The 17,600-nt window shown below is 37.5% G+C and overlaps 1 protein-coding gene across 1 annotated transcript; it reads left to right on the top strand.

The window, feature by feature from the left end:
- The first annotated feature begins 1,999 nt into the window (after positions 1–1,999).
- paip1 (poly(A) binding protein interacting protein 1) lies at positions 2,000–10,316 on the top strand. The gene is made up of 11 exons (XM_026188251.1): positions 2,000–2,463; positions 4,765–4,916; positions 5,034–5,231; positions 5,366–5,478; positions 5,901–6,012; positions 6,739–6,864; positions 6,979–7,085; positions 7,368–7,485; positions 7,603–7,657; positions 8,087–8,165; positions 9,237–10,316. Exons 1-11 carry the CDS (start codon positions 2,265–2,267, stop codon positions 9,322–9,324), a joined length of 1,347 nt encoding a protein of 448 aa, XP_026044036.1. The 5' UTR covers positions 2,000–2,264; the 3' UTR covers positions 9,325–10,316.
- The last annotated feature ends 7,284 nt before the right edge of the window (positions 10,317–17,600 follow it).

The following is a 17,600-nucleotide window of genomic DNA, read 5'->3' as shown; positions in this document are numbered from 1 at the left end:
CTATAATTTGTTAGCATTTTTGTCATAGTCACATTAATATACTGGTAGTATATTGTGTTCATTTTATTACAAATATAAGCAAATAATATGATTACTCCCTCTACTAACATTTTCACTGTTAACTAGAATTAAATTGAAAACTAAAACAAAGCGTGACAAAACATTTTTGTCATTTGAAATGAAATTTAAAAAAAAAAACCTGTAGTCTAACTAAAACCATATGCAGCTCTTTTTAAGTTTTGTCAGAGTTTTCAATCCATCATACATGAGGAGTGTAACAGGGCAGCCTTTCACAGCTGGATTTACAGTGAGAGGTATTTTTTCACCATATAGCTCTCAGGACATGACAATCACTCATATGTTAAGCCTTCTCACAAAACAATCACCCTGTCTTACGGCAGCTGGCAGCCTTAAATACTCTCAGCTGTCACAGGCTAAACCATTATTCCATTAACAGGTGAGTTCTCAAATCCCAACCTTCCACCACATTATATCATCAGTTTCAATAAATACATATAGACATACATTTTGAATATGTATCGAATATGTAAATGAATAAATATTTTACATTTTACCCTTAAACCTTACCATTATTATAGAAACACCAAAACCCCAAGATCAAAGATTCCCCACACTCCCTTGACCAATGGCCTCTCCTGGTACCGTTAACTGGTATCTGGACACCTGGGGAAACATTTGCCCAAACATCCTGGAGAGCACAGAGGAAGGGAAGGTGAGTCATCACATCTCTGTAAGTCACTTCTTTGTACCGCCTTTACCTCTAGACCTTGCACACATTTGCGTTAGTTCTCCTTACCTTTTGCTTAGTAACAATTCTTTTCTCCTCACAGACAACCGCCACATTTCTTGATGAGGAGCAGCTGTGCAGGACCTGGAACAAAGTCTACTGGCTAATTATTAAAATACTCAATAAATATTCAATAAATAATTAAACTTCTTGTATGCAAATGTTATTGATGTGCTTAAAATGCGACGCTAAATAAAGTGCAAGTTAAGGTGTTTTTAATAAAGTGAAAGGTAGTCCTAAAGTGCTGTACAACTTAATACAAATAATTGTAGGAAGGGGGAGTCTTCCTTACAAGGAGATTATCATATTTAAAATTTTGTATAAATATCTGCATTTAAACGAGTTTGTCTTTGTAACTCCTATTACTACTGCTACTAATGCTAACATTAATATTAATAATCCTTACAAAATTTAACAAAACTTGACAAGTGGAGGATGAAAGAAGGGATAAATAACATATGATAATTCTAGAGCAGATGAAAAGCGTCTGAAAATCAGGTAATTAAGAAACCAGGAAAAATCCAGCAAAGACCTGACACAGGAACAAAGTGATCCATCTGGCCCTTCAGTTGATCCAAATACTGCTCATCGAAGCCTCATCAGCAATGGTCTCGGTGCTTTCTGGAGCACATTCTTAAGAAGGTGAAACTGGGAGAGAAGGTTCAGGCATGTCCAACAGATCTGATGGAGTAATAAATCCAAAAGTTGAAATTTTCTTTTAAATTGTCATCAATATGTAAAGAGGAAGACCAAAAAGGAACATATCAACTGAAAAGCATCTGATTGGCAGCGGCTCCATTTTTAGGATGACGATGACCCCCAAATGCTTCTAGCTTTGAAATTCCATCATGAAGTCTGGAGAAATATTCCTAAAGAACACTTAAAGAAGTCTTGCTTAAGAGCGTTCGTGTTGTGTGAAGAATACAGCTGGTGGTGCCAAATATTAAAATAATAAATAAATATATATTCCAAGCAGAGTTGTGCGAATTTAGTTTTTCTCATATAATGGATTTTCATTTAAATTTGCAGATGTTCCATAAATGTTAAATATACGTTTCAAGGCCTTTGTGCAGTAATCCATTCAAAAAATACATTACTGTTTTTAAGCGTTAAACGATCCCGTGCAAGACGGTATTTATTTCAGCGCCCACTTCCACTCCGTGCCACTAGAGGGAGGCAGATTTTTTTATTCTGGATAATCAGTGACAGCAAGTTTGTTGTTAAAGGAAGTGGCCGAAAAAGTTATGTAGCATTACACACTGATACTATCCGATAGAGAAAAGGCCACCATGAAAGAGAGATAGGACGCGTTTTACAGTAAAAAAAAAAAAAAAACAAAAAACAAAAAAACAAGCACTTGCCGCTACGCACGGAAAACGGCAGCTGGAAGGGCGACCGGAACATCTTCGTTTATATCAGATGCTGTATTAAGAGCCGAGGCTGACACCGAGCAGTCATGAACGAGAATTTCGACCGAGCTCCCGGAGCAGGGAGATCCCGTAATTTTCCAGCAGACCCCGGACTCATGACAGGCGCTGGGGACGCTGACAGCAAGACCCCGCTCTTCAACCAAAGAGAGCCGCTGAGACAGCCGCGAACAACTCCTCCTTTTACCGAGAACAACATTGGCTCTGTCAGCGACATACCTGATGGAGGTACGGAGCTGTCAAGCAGCAGCTCAGCTAATGCAGCTAGCTGCATTCAGATTCGGGTATTTGTCATTTTAACTCAATGGCAAGGAGACCTAAAGCACAGAATGTGTTTGTTTGAGTGTAAATATTATCTGGTTGACATTTTTCCTCTGGGGAGCGCTCGGTTGTGATAAATCTGGAGTTGACATTAGCTAGCTGCTAAGGGAAAGCTAACCTTAGTGCTTTTCGGTTGGGAAATCCACGCGTTTGTTGGATTTCATGTGATCTTAGGCATCATCTAAATAAAGCTCGCACTTAGTCAACTCTGTCTTACTCAGGTTAAACTTGTGCTTGTACTTGTAGAGTTGGTTTAGCTAAAGTTAGCCCACCGTCAGCGCAAAAGGAGGAAGAACTAGCTTGGCACTGGGGAGGGAAGCAACGATTTAAAAAAGCTCACGAGACTCCGTAAACGTCCAGTTTTTGCACGACTAGAAGCCTGGATCTTGTTTCTTAAGGGGTTACTTAGTAAAGAGGCTTTCATGAAATTGTCAGAGGACCACACTTTACAGTAAGAGTAAGTCGGCTATCATGAATGTAAGTAATACTTGATGGAGGAAAACGCAGTATTAGTCATCTAAAACCTCACGAACTATCAGAAATACACGAATGGTGCACAAATGACAGGGAATGAGGTCATGAAGAATCCGTAATTCATATTTGTGGCGCTTCAGATAAAGTGGTGGTTTAGTTCCTATTGAAAAAGAGTGGTTAGCACCTTTTCTATGTTGATATATTTGTTTCCATTGCTAAATAGTCTTTAATCAGTAGGATTATATATTAAATAAAGAAATGACCTTTTTTGCAAGTATCTTCATAAGTCTGCGCTGTACCTAATCTGTAGCCTACATTATAATCAATGCAGTCCTTTTGTGGACAGTTAAATATCTTTATGCAATTATTACATTATACAGGATGTCCCATAATGATGGAGACACTTTAAATTCAAGTATCTTTGAAAATAATAATGATGTTAAGTGCAAATATTACAATTTATTACATATTCTTCATATTATCTAAGATTTATGAATTACCTTCCTTAGATGGTCACCAGGAAGAGAACATTTATGCACTTTATCCCTTTTAATCCAAACACAGCGTCGCTTAGCATATAAACTGGAATGGATGCAGTCTCTCTGGATGCTTTGTTTTACCTCTGCAGCTATGCAGGATTTACCTGAATGCACACTTTCCCTGAGGTAACCACACAGGAAGTAGTTCACTGTGGATCTGGATAACCACTGAATATCACCGAATCTCAAAATTAAGTTTCTGCCGAATTGTTCTGCAAAGAAGATATCAGATACCTGTCAAGAATATATCACATTTAAATTGCCAGTGTGTAAATACACAACATTTCAAAGACAGACAAATGAACGTGCGCTGGTAAATTAACAATAAAATGTGTCCCAACATTATGGAACATTTGCATTCACTGCAGATTCTGCTGCCCTCTTGGCCAAATAGCTCTTGGAAAAAAGGAGAAAAAAAAAAAGAAGACATATTTACTGTCAGTGAGACTGAATAAATAAATACATTAAAATCACTTTGCCAAAAGCTGATTGTAGTGTCTGCCTTCAGGAGGTAATGTTCTTTCTGCATCAAAAGAAGTTGTCATTCGTCAGGGATATTTTTGAGAAATTATATAATACTTTTTTTGTCAGACAATCAGTTTTGGGCACTACACACCAGAATCATTTACATATTTTAAGGTCAGATTTTTCATCATATAAATGAGTTTTGGCATCCCAGTGTTTAAATTGAGGTTGGGCTTCTCCTAAAACACAGTACACCTTTTAATAGTGCAAAGTTAGTTCTGTTGAACTAACAGTAGACAAAGACAGTACCATGTCTTGGTCTTTGCTGTTGTTGTGTTGTTACACACAGCTAACATTCATTTCTCGTGTTAAGTTTTTGGACAGTGCTGCGTCTTATATTACCTGTTTTATTTGGTGGTCTAAATGTCATGTCAAATCTGTGTGCATGCTGCAAGCAACGTCCACCTGTTGTGTCAAAGGTGTTAAGTATTTTTGTTAAGGGAATCAAAAGTCCAAAAAAAGTAAAACAATGACAGAGACCATGTAGTGCTATATATTGTCCACTCGTCCAATGATAAAGCTTGTTCCTCAGTGTTACAGACCTTCTTTGTTGCCCCAAAGATTGTTAAAATAAACCACATTACAGCAGTATTTTTTTAATTTCTCTTTTTTAAAAACACCTTTGTAGTCTCCCATAAAGCAAAGCCTGGAAATATTTTTGTTTTTCCAGATTATAGAAGACAAAGCAGACCTCCGCAGAGTCCAAATTACAACAACACATCTGCTTCAAGAGGTGGTAATGATGTGGATTCCATGATCAAGTCATCAAAGCTTTCAGCTAATGCTCCCGAATTTGTGCCTTTGGGATTTAACCAATATGATGTAAGAGAACAGTTTCGCACTACACATTGATCCTGATGCATTTTATGGTGATAGTTTTTGGAGTTATTGTTGAATTTTTCTCTGAATTTTCATGTTTTTCTTTCAATTTTTGTATAGGACTCCGCTTACTATGATGACAGCGATGCCTATTACGGCGAACCAACTCTGGCTGATACAGTCACAGACTTTCTTGGCCACCTGAGTTCCTCGCCAGGGTCCTTTGAGTCAGATGTTGAAGACATTACTGGTATTCTCAATTCCTGGGTTACCACTGAAGAGTTGTTGAAGGAGCTGGTGGAGCTGATCTACACACAGGTTCAGTCTTTAATTTTAGGCAGTGTATAATATAATTTAAAACCTTTAGACACATATTTACAAAATGCATTTACAATACATGCAATTTTGTAAAGGGGGCCTCACTAATATCTTTGCCTTTCTTTTTATTGCAGTCCACTTCTATTCCAAACTTCGCTTATACTGGTGCCAGGCTTTGTAACTACCTTTCCCATCATCTCATAATCACCCCGGCAAGCGGCAACTTTCGTCAGCTCCTTCTGAAAAGGTCTTTTTTCCCCCTCTCCTTCTGATTTGTATGTATAAAATTTGGACAAGCTCCTATGAAAAGTAAATCAAGATGTATATAACCATTTTTAACCACTGCACTGGGCAGGATCAATATAAAATAATACAAATTTATTAATTGTTATAATACTGGCACTCTCCATCTCTGCTTGTTGTAAGTAATTAGCTGTAATTAAAGATGGGAATTTTATTTTCTTCACTATTTCTGCAAAACTTTTATTTTATTTTTACTTTATTTTTTTTAAACCAACACTCCAAACTATGGGGTCAGACTTTTACCCTGTGACCTGCCTGGCATATAAATGTAAGAGTTAATAAACATATGTAAGGTGTACAGCACCACAGAATGTCACCCATAGATTCAGTTTGTGACTTCAAAAGTAAGAATGTTGTCTGTTGCAGATGTCAAACAGAGTTTCAACAAAGGGATGCAGCTGTTCGTGGAGAGCCAGAGACTCAGAAGAAATTCCACTCGTATGTGCTGTTTCTGGGAGAGCTGTACCTACATTTGGAGGTAAGAACTCAGAGTCGCTGCAGTCTCTCCTTTGGATTCTGCTTGTGTTGATAGCTGGGAGGTGTCTGCTTACCCCAGTGAGTCTTTTTCCTATAGTAAGACTCTATTGTTCAAAAGAGCATCTAGTGTTAGTAGTCCTTGGTCTGTTCTCAGCCTTAGTGAGCCTTGCGCAAGTGTGCATCAATCAGTTCTCCATCTGCTGCGGGTCCTCGTTTAGAGCTACAGATCACAGCAAAGAAAACAGTTGCTAGCTGCAGTCAGAAGAGGTTAGTTTTCAATCTTCCTGATGTCAGGAGAAGAGACTTAAGGCAGCTGATATAGACATGTTAACAAGCAATCTGGGCAACATCTCAGTAGGAAACCACAAGTATGGAAATGCAGGTTAGCAGTGACAGAGCTTTCAAAGTAGACAGAATGAATCGGCCATTAAATTTATAAAACCATCGTGTTTGCTCTCAAACAGATGAAAAAATGCCAAAATTAATCACCAAATATAATTTGAGTGTTTGAAATGCTGCATAGCTTAGTGTCCTAGTGTATGCAAGGTTTTCTTTTAATAAGCAGCCTCACTACTTTCCTGGCAGCTAGTTAGTAATCTTGTCTTTGGAGCTAGGAAGGAGCATCTCACAGTGTAAGTCCCAAACACCAGAATACTGACCAGATTACTGTCATCTTTTAATTGTGTCATTCACTTTTCCACATGTGTGTAAATCTTTTATCTTTTAGATAAAAAGTGGACAGGGACCTCCAGTTCGAGCACGTGTCCTACTAGGTGCTCTGAAAGACCTGTTGATCAGTCTGTTCTCCAGTCCTGTGGATGCAAATCTCATCTGCGCTGTCAAACTGCTTAAGGTGTCAGAGTTCAGTTGAAAATGTTACCAGATTTTTAATTTAATTTAATTTTTTCAAATCTTTTGATGTTTGTCCATCATTAATGGAGGAAATAAGAATGTTTTGAATTTGCAGTTGACAGGTTCTGTCTTGGATGATGCCTGGAAAGAGAGTGGAGAGTCGCACATGGGAGAATTAATCAAAAGAATAGAAGATATTGTTCTGGATGCTGCCTGCAGCAGGTGTGACAACCAGTCTGATCTTTTATGTACCGCTTCTTCTTAAATCGAACTTTGTAGTTAAAAAGAAAGACGCATAGTCGCCTCTGATGGTCACATGTGAACACGTTCATCAGGTCATCAAAAATCTTTTGATTTATTTTCGTGAAATATTCATGAAAATGAACACAATTTTCTAAATTTCTAAACTTAGGATCAAGGGAGCATGTGCCATAATTTAAGATTTAGCCGTAAATTGCCATATCAGCTTGATTAGAAAAGTTTCTTATTAATATTTCTTCTCAGAGATGTGAGACAGATGCTTCTTAAACTAGTGGAGCTGAGGTCCAGTGACTGGGGCAGAGTCCTTGCAGCTGCAGCAGCTAGCAGTGCCACACCAGACAATGACCCCAACTACTTCATGGTCAGTTTTAACTGTGGCATGCTCCTCATATCACTCTTTTTGGCTTTCCTTTAATTCTGCATCTTTCACTCCCTCTTTATTTCTTATTTTTCATGCATTTGTGTTTCAACCTTCCAGAATGAACCTACATTCTACACAGAAGATGGCACTCCTTTCACAGCAGCAGACCCAGGTCAGTCTACAGATATGTCCATGCATACAGAAAATTAAAAAATCAGCCCTTCATGTGGATATGCACACATCTGTAGGCAAGGGACTTTTTAAAATATATGTGCGTTTTTAAACTGGCTCTTTTCAAGTTTCTGTTTCCAGTCCACTTGCAGTCCTTTTAGGGATTGTCTAGTAGCGTTTGAGCAGGCTGTAGGTACATACTATTAAGTTCAAACAGCAGCATGTATTTGCCGAATAGAACAGAATCTTTCTATTAATTGTTCTAAATTTGACCCGTGCACAATTACGTCTGTGTTGTTCAACACATTTTTAAATGTTTTCTTGGCTCTCCTCAGTCAGGTCATTGTCCTGTATGTAATTTACATGCTGCTACTACTTTAAGTTGGCATACGATTATGATGCTGATCTTGTTATCTCTATGGTTTTACAGATTATGCTGAAAAATACCAAGAGATGCTGGACAGGCAGGACTATTTCCATGATGTATATGGTGAAAATGGAAATGAAATGTAAGTACCCACTGTAAATGTAATTGATAAGGATCATAAGGACTTATTTATTTATTTTTGGTTCCCCCCCCCTCTTATCTTATTTACTGAAGCTTCTTGCTTTGTTAACTAGATACACCTGTTAATTCTCTGCTAATGCATATAGAAATAGAGGAATACATATAGGGAAAATAACACAGAAAAAGTAGAAGTAGATAAATTGAAAGAAAAATACACTTAAAATGCAGTGTGACAACATAAATGTGGGCTTTAATACAAACACAGATAAAGTATTTGTTAAAAAGCTTTATTATTTTTGGTGAACCGGATTAATTTACTGGCTAATTTCTTAGTTTGACAGTTTTGCCCTCCATAGTCATTCACCAAATGCTGAATTTGCTGAATACAGCATTAGCATTTTTTTATTTTTCATTTTTGTACATCTGAATGCCCTTCAGGCGCACAATTAATCCACACATGTAATGTGTTGCAGACATCATTGTGGTTCTCTTCTCATCTAATATCAAACTCCTTGTTTACTTTGGCAAGTAAGAGTATGTAAACCTGGAGAATTACAAATGTGAGCCGCTAAGTGCAATAATTTGAGTTTTTCTGTAAAAGTATTACACCTTTCTCATAGTGCGCACACACAGTAACACTGCAGGTGCACTAATTAGCTTAATCTTCGTATCATGTTACCGTGGTGTCATTTAGACCACATTTTGTATGAATTCAACCGTGTCACCATGCTTGCACAACTTTGGTCATGTGATCGGATAGTAGCTTCCCAAGAGAAGTCATGTGACCACCACTGACCTGTGGGCCCCTGAGCTTGGCAGCTGTGTTTGACTGCCCCACAATGCAACAGGGCTGTCCACAGTCTCAGATTCAGTTTAGTCAGCAGCTGGGTGTGAAAGAGGGCTTAACTCACTCCTGCTCCCCCCCCGCCCGCTCTTTCTCTCTTTCTCAGAGCTGTGTGTGTGTCTCTCTGAATATGCTTTGAAATGCCAAATACTTTAATGTACACATTTTACTTTTAAGGATCTTAAAAGTAACATCCATGCCTCTAAATCCCTTGTGTTGCATTCACAGATACGACTTTGAGGACGAGATGGAGCCAGAGATGATAGAAGCTTTTGAGAATTTTTGTTTAGAGTCGGAGAGGAAACGACAACAATGACGTGAGAGCGAAGAATCTGAAAGTCTGAAGCAGGCATATACTGTACTTTTCCCACTCAACGTGCCGGAAGAAAAAGAAAAAACTAGCATTTGATAGGCTCAGATTTTTATTTTACTGCAAGCATTTTAACAAAACGAGCTGTTCATAGTTGCATTAACGACACTGTTTTCAGTCAGTGTTGATTAGAAAAATTGGGACAATCAGTGGGATAACTGTTCAGAAGGTTGAAGAATTTAGACTTATTTTGACATGGAAGCTTTTTCTTTGTTCTTTTGAAGTAGCTTCCAAGATTTTCTTTCCTTTGCCTAAACTAAATGCCAAGAGGGAAGTAGTTTGCTGTGGATTTATTTTTTTTGTTGTTGTTGTTATTTTCTTAAAGGTGGATGTGTTTTAATCTAATGTGTGCATAATTTGTTAACTGCTAATTAATTCCCCCAGTCTATAGGTAGAGGCCAGAAAAACAGCATCACAGAGATGCTTTATTCTGATGTTAAATTCTCTGTAGATGAGTGAGTTGGTTGTTTTACTACGTATTACAGCCTTTATCCCTACTGTTGTGATATTGCATCACACCGTCGATATTAAATACTATATTTTGGGCTGTTCACCTATTCATCTGGCTGCAGCTAACTGAAGTGTTCCAAAGCTCTGTGGAAAGCTGTGCCAATTAAGAAATGTTGTATAAGAAAATATTTAAATTCATTCACAAACTGTGAAGCGAACATTGACACAGACCTTTGTGGAAAATTCAGAGCTTGAAAACTGAAATCTGCATCTAAATCCAATTGATTTCCTGAATGTACTTTCAAATATATACACATCTTGCAGGTCAGGGTTGCATAACTAAACTGCAGAAACTGACTCCTTGTTATCCCGAGACTGAAAGACTGTTTACCAGCAATCTGTGGCTCCCATAAAACGGAATGTTGTTTTATAGTTTGTAAATATTATTTATAGTATTGTTTGCCTGCAATAAATTCTTTATAATGTGAGACTGCATTTGCTTGATTTGTGTTTTTAAGTTTATAGTTGTTGTTTTTTTTTTTTGTTGTTTTTTAAGTGCCTTTATTTTATCCATATTTTTTCCTGTCTCAATAGTAAGTTTTGTGTGGGTGTTTTGTGTGTAAAACACACACAAAAAAACATTGAAACAAACATTACCTCACATCATTGTACCAAGGATGCACTGGAAGGAGACTGACCTAAAACAAGAGAAGCAAGATAAACTTACCAGTAAATGCGGACATCAAGCTGTTGTTAGTGTTAGCTTCCATATTCACTACTGTATTTGTCAACTGGGAGGGACTGTCTGAATTCATGGCTGTATATTTATGACACTTACCTGGACCTGAAAGGACATGAGAATTTTTACTTTGTGTGTATAAATACTAAAAGATATGCCTCCTAGAAACATCTTCTGAACAAACTCTGCCATCAGGTGGTAACTCTGTGTCAGTACAGTACTTGAGTCCACATCAATTTTCCCTAAGGGGACAATAAATCATATCACATCCTATCAAACAACTAGATTTGATCATTGCTGACCTGTACTCATTGGTACGTCATCTGCTGCAACCAAAACAGTGCTCTACCAAACTTCAGAAACATGTTGTGCCATCAAAGTAAAGAGTTAGAGTCATGAGGCTTTGCCAGTCAAGAAGAATATTTTTTCTTTATATTAGTACAATGTAGAAGTTTCAACAGGATTCACAATACAAATACTCCTGTTATATCATTTTTTGGTTATGATGGTGAAACAAACACTCATTGCAGTTGTCATTCTGTCAGTAAGAGGTGATGGCTCATAACAATTAGCTAAAGTTCTAGAAAGGTTTAGCTTTTTTCTTATTTGTATGATTGTTTTTGGTACTATACTATTGCTGCTCCTAATCTCTTGAACAATCTGCCCCTTAGAGAGGCCCCTTCACTGTCCATTTTTAAAACACGCCTTAAAACCCATTTTTACTCCTTGGCATATGACACAGTATGTAATATATAAATAAATTGCTTGCTTGCTTGCTATATACACACTAACATCCGTTTTTAGGTAGACTTGCAAGTACCACGGTTGACTCCCTTTTGCATTTAGAACTGCCTTAAATCTTCATGCCACAGATTCAACAAAGTGGAACATTCCTTGGAAATGTTGGCAATTTTTTTGTGTATCATTGTTTTGCACAGAGTGAGAAAACAGGCATTAAAAATTTCCATTTGCTCCATGTGTGATTGTTCCACCCTTTTAACTGTCTCCCAGTTTACAGATATGAAACTGTACAATTGTGATTGCTACCATTTGGTGAATAAAGTGAATAATGTTTGTAAAGTGAGTAAGTCATTCGTTGTCAGGGAAGTCCATGAACAACACAACACAACATTTAACTTAAATGAAGGAGTGGTGAGGTCTTTTTTTGTCTTGAGATTTTAAGTAATTGTGCAGACTAATTATTTAGTTTCAGTACTGGCCTTATATTATGAAGCTGAGTTACAAGGAGATGGATGTGCAGCAAATTGGTTGAGAATAGATGGTACCGTGTTTTCTACCAAACACAAGCACAAAATGACAGCCTCTCAGTCTCACATCTCTTTCATTTCTACATTTACATTTTTGGAAAACAGGAAAACACTATACTATATCATTAACCTCGATGACACACCAGAGATATTTTTTCTTGATGCAGTTAAACAGCTATTATGTTCTATGGAAGCATTGGAAAGCAAGTTTCATTCAGAATATATTTTGCATTTCTTTCTTGTCTGTATATTTAAAGCACTAGAGCCTATACACCCTGGACAGGTTACCAGTAACACCTATGGGCAATTTAGAGTTTCCAATTAACATATCCCCACTCCCTGCTTTGGACTGTGGTAGGAAGCCAGAGAACCCAGGGGGAACATGAAAACTCCACACAGAAAGACCCCAGCCTGATGGTGGAATTGAACTCAGGACCTTCTTGATGTGGCAGTGCAAACCACCGTGCCACTGTGCTACTGATGTTGTAGTTAAAGCGCTATGGTGGCCCATTTACGGGAAATGCAAGCCAACAATAATAACAACAACAGTTACAGTTTGAACTTTGAATGAAGCCAGTATTAGTACATACTTTTTAAAATATATTTTCAATTACTAATTCACTGCCATACCAAAAAAAGAGAGAGAGACTTTCTGGGTAGTAAACAGTTAGCATCTGCCAGTTGTTACCATTTTGGAACAAAAGAAGGAACATTTGCTTTCTAGTCTGCATAAAATGTAATGCCATCAAACAATTTTCTCACTTATCTCACATTCCGTTTCAAACTGCTCTGCTAAAAATGAACAGCTCATGAGTACAGTTTAAATTTATGTGTCATCCAAATTTATGTGGATGTGTCATCCATAGAGGAAGCACACTGCATATGGCTGATATCTTACAGTTTTTTACAGACGCTAGGACACATTTCTCAATACTTAGGGCACTTTTGCAAAACTCCTCACACAGTTTTTTTTTAAATTATTATTAATCCTTTATTTATCCAGGTAAAAATCTCATTGAGATTAAAAATCTCATTTACAAGGGAGACCTGGCATCATAGCAACAAAAGTCACATACCACATAGGTATATAACATTTAGTGGTATAACAGTGAGCACAACAGAAGTCTATGTGGGCTAAACTGAGGATCAGTTATCATTGTTTTGGCACAAGATGCATTCAATGACTACATCTCTCAAATTTCATGAATTATTTTCTCACTCGGACACAGCAATTGCCAAAAATCTTTGTACGTACAGGACATTTTGCATGTACTTACATACTGTTTTCAAAACTGTTAAACTTATGGCCAAAACAATAACATAATGCAAAACTGAATAAGACCGCAAAATTCAACAGCAATATTTTATTGAAACATATTTTAAATCTAAAAATGCAGTTTAACCAGCCACAGCTGATTCTCATTGTAGATGAACATCTACACAGGTGTTACTCCTTCAATTTTTCAACTCCTTCAATTCTGGCATGCCAGAAGATTACAGTTTTTTCTGAATGCTTAAACCCTAACTGTGATTCCTGTAGCACAATCTCTAAAACTATTCAGACTTATAGCAAAACCACTCACTGAGTTTGCAAAACTAAAAGCACAAAAACTGCTTTGCACTCAGTTTGCAATTTTGTAACACACTTTGCAAAACTGTAGGCACAATTCATTGCACAACACTCAATTACCAAATTTCCAACACACTCCTAGCAAAAGTATACACATGTATGGCTATCATTAACACTAATTTGCCAACTGTCTGGCACACTTTCACATGTGAAAACTTCTTTAGATAATTAGTTCACTTTGCAATCAGCCTAAGCACTATAATACAGGTAAGCTGTGTGTGCGGAGTACAATGGAGGGAGCAGAAAGAGTGAGAAGTAGAGGAGGCCGAGGAAGAGGACGTGGAGGTGAAGAAGTAGGATGAAGAGGACGACAAGGACAAGGAGGAGCAAGAGGAAGACGAGGAGGGGGGAGAGGAAGATGAGGAGGGGGGAGAGGAAGGGTAGGAAGAGTAAGAAATAGAATTGCTGATGACATCAGAGCTACAATAGTGGACCATGTAATCAACCGTGGAATGACCCTGAGGGAAGCTGGCCAACGGGTCCAGCCTAACTCGAGCCGCTACACTGTAGCAAGCACCATAAGGACATCTTGAAATGAGAATATGTTAGTACAGTCACTTCGCACAAAGATTTGTAGCACTGCCATATGCCAATGAGAAACACACCAATACCATTGATGTAAAAATACTGAAATTGTTACTTTACAGAATTGCTAGATGACCAGATGCTGGGGGCAGAGGAAGCATGTTCACTGCAGACCAAGTAACCCATATAGTCATTATGGCGATTGCAAATAATCCTATACTTGGAAATAAACACTTGTGTTTGTTTTGATGTGTTTGAATAAACACCAGTACTTGAAGTTTGGATCCCTCTATGCTTATGGATCTATGACAGAAGTATGAGCTCAAACTGACATAGCCTACCTTGTGCACAGAGAAAGCAAAAGCCAGATGTGTTTTGTATTCATACCATCAGTGTGCAGTTGGCGCATTGTGTGCTTAGTAGATGATGGCTTGTGTGTACTCCCATACGGAAAAGAAATAGTAAAAACTTATATGTGATTACTCATGAAAGTGGCCACTTTCATGAGTAAATCATATAAGGCTTACATGATTTACTCATGAAAGTGGCCACTTTCGCATTACTTTCATACATTGTTTTAGTAAGTATCCAAAACATACAAGTTTCATTATATAATTTTTCAAGGGATCTTATATCTGTTTTCACACTTATATGCTTTTCATACAAGTTTCACACAAGACAGATACAAACTTTATAAGATTTATATATATCTTTTCCATATGGGCTGTTTGATACGGAAACACCATTTTTACGAAGGTGTGAAGAGTTAATCTAGCTGTGTTTGCTTTTGCAAGAGAACTACAATGTTTTGATTATTGGGTGACAGGTTTTCTTATTTGTGTGAAGAGTTTTGCAAAATTAGCCAATAGTTACAAAAAATGTGCTTAAGCAATCAGAAAAAACTGTAAGATGTGATGTGGATGGGAACCTGTGGCCAAATGGAGAAGACCGAGTAGATTAGCATTACTATTGTATGTGTATCAGTGGATGGTGTGTATACAAATTCTTGTATTTTGGGATTACTTAGTGCAAAAAACTAAAAATACATAAACAAATATTGACGAATTCTGCATGATGTCTAATTCATTCCAGTAACATATATTGAAATTATAAACAGAGATGTGTCCTTGTTTTACACAAGAAAACACTGTGTAATGCTACATGTTGCTAGTGTTTTTTAGGTCATTGTTTTGTGGGTGACAAAGTGTGTTTGTCGGCTGTCAACCTTTGCTAGTGTTCTGGAAGAATGAATTTATTTGAGACCTGAATAAAGTGTTTTGGTAGTTGTAGTGCATTTTGAATGTGAAATGAACTGCTTTGCCAAGCTGAAGGTCAGTTAGGAGAATTGTGTGAAGAGTTTTGCAAAAGTGACCTAAGTATTGAGAAATGTGTCCTAGCGGCTGTAAAAAACTGTAATCTACAAACCACTTGCTGCTAACTCATGACTGGCATGAAATAAAGCTGAGAAAAGAATCCCCCTGTTTGCTTAGTGCTGTTTTTTTTAGTTGAAAATATATATGTACAAATCTTGTATATAACTCTACATATCTATTTTTGGTCACATGATAGGATAGTAACTTCATCCAGTCACATTTCCAACAGCAGTCTGTGTGCAGTCATTGACTCGTGAGCCCCCTGTGAGCCTGCTGGATGTGACTGTGTGGCTCAAAATGCAACCGGGCAAGCAGGACCGGAGATTCCCATTGGTCAGCATTTGGGTGTGAAAGAGGGATTAGCTCTGTGCTAAAATCCATTCACCCAGAACTTGCTTTCATTCCTGTATTCATGTCTCTGCCATCCTCTGCATAACATGTTTTAAATTTAATAACTTGTCAAATAAACACAGAAAACTGCAACAAATGTCACATGTCAGAAAATGACACAAAGAGCACTTGCATTTCTGAAATGGCTTTCTTTAACTTGGGAAAAATTAAAGATACTTTAAAAGAGTTTAGGAGTTTGGTCCTCAAATTTCAACAAGTGGTTGATAATGTTATGATCTGTGTGCAAGTGCTATAAGCAGGAAATAAATGAGATGTGTGCTCAGTTTGTAATTTGCAAGTGTGAAGCAATACTGTGGATATTCATGAAGCTTCAGTACATTGTCTAGAGAAACAAACCAGAGAATGACACTACTGACCTGTTTTTAATTGGGAATGTATGTTTCTGGTGGAAAGTTGCTCATTTGACAGAATTTTAGCGACTCATGTAGAAAGAGTTTTTGAGAATATATTATTTTGAAATGTTTTGACTGTAGTCACAGGTGTAGTGGTGCTGGCACAAATATCAACAAATTGTATCTCAAACCCTGGAAAAACACACAATAAAACCAAAACTACCTTTTTATGCCAAGATGTAACAAAGACAAACAAATAAGGAAAGCAAGTTTACGTTTAAAAAAAACACATACGTGTGACGGCGGGCTACCTCATCCTGTGAAACAAAAGGCTTGGCCTGTGATTACAAATCGTCTCCTAACATCCTGACCAACTTGGAATGATTCATGAGTCGCCTTGGAGGGGATTTTCAATGACTCTCCCACACTGCCACATTCTGTATGTGCCTGACAGGAAAATAAACTGCTGGCTCGTCTGTTTCAAGATCCTTCCTTAGATTGTTTAGCATTACTTAACAAATTTAACTCTTTTAAAACCTTCGATACCGCTTTTGTAAAATAATATCTATAAATAAACGAATGTAGTATCCTGTTAAAGGTGGGACCCTTTAACAGATGTGGTTTTCTTTGTATATATGAGACCGATGAGTCAGTTATTAACTTTGGGAAAAGTTGCACTTTCAGTTTCTTATCCCAGAAAAGAAGCCTGCCCCCTTCCAGGAACGTCTTCACATCACTACTACAGAATTTCTTAAACTTGGCAATTTTGAACTCTAAAGGTGCTCCAGCTCAACAGATGTCTTACATTTGTCATGCTGCGCAAACAAAGGAGGTAAGACAAAGGTTTAGCTGTGAATACTGGTATGCATTGTTTCTTCCAGTCTTTGTGAAAATAACTGAGTAAACTGATATAAATAAAGGAGTGGGTGCAGAAGCCTGTTCCCACAGAATATTTGTTTCATTTGCTTTAGGTCATTTACTGCTTTAGTAGTTTAATGAGCTACATAATGACACTGTCTTCACATTCTTACAGTTGGATCACACCTTTGGTTAACAGAAGAGCTGCTATTAACCAAAGGGGTTTAGCCTTATGCCAAAACCTTAACGTCTTATGTCAGTTGACGCCTAACTTTCATTTAATATATGACGCTTGGCGAGGAGGAAACGTTAAATCATGTTCAAATCATATTTTTTTGTGTTCCAGTGAGTTTTGTGACTTTTGAGGATGGCAAAATAGAAGCATCACGATACTTTAATGTTGGAAATGGGACAGGGTTTAGCAAAATTCCTGTTTCATTTCATTATTAAGACAAGCAATTATTCTGCATACTCTTTGGCCTCACGATTTAAGACCAGTCAAATATTCAATATTTATCTCTCTTGACTACTATTTTCTTGACGAAAAAGTCTACATTTCCCAAAAAGTACAATCTAAACCCGTCACTGCCTGGCAAAGATCTTTCACATTCCACAACCCCTGTTCACAATGCAGGC

The sequence above is a fragment of the Astatotilapia calliptera genome, chromosome 12 (assembly GCF_900246225.1).
Source record: "Astatotilapia calliptera chromosome 12, fAstCal1.2, whole genome shotgun sequence".
Classification (NCBI taxonomy): Eukaryota; Metazoa; Chordata; class Actinopteri; order Cichliformes; family Cichlidae; genus Astatotilapia; species Astatotilapia calliptera.
Note: the sequence above shows the minus strand (reverse complement) of the source record. Positions and strands in the feature narration are given on the sequence as shown.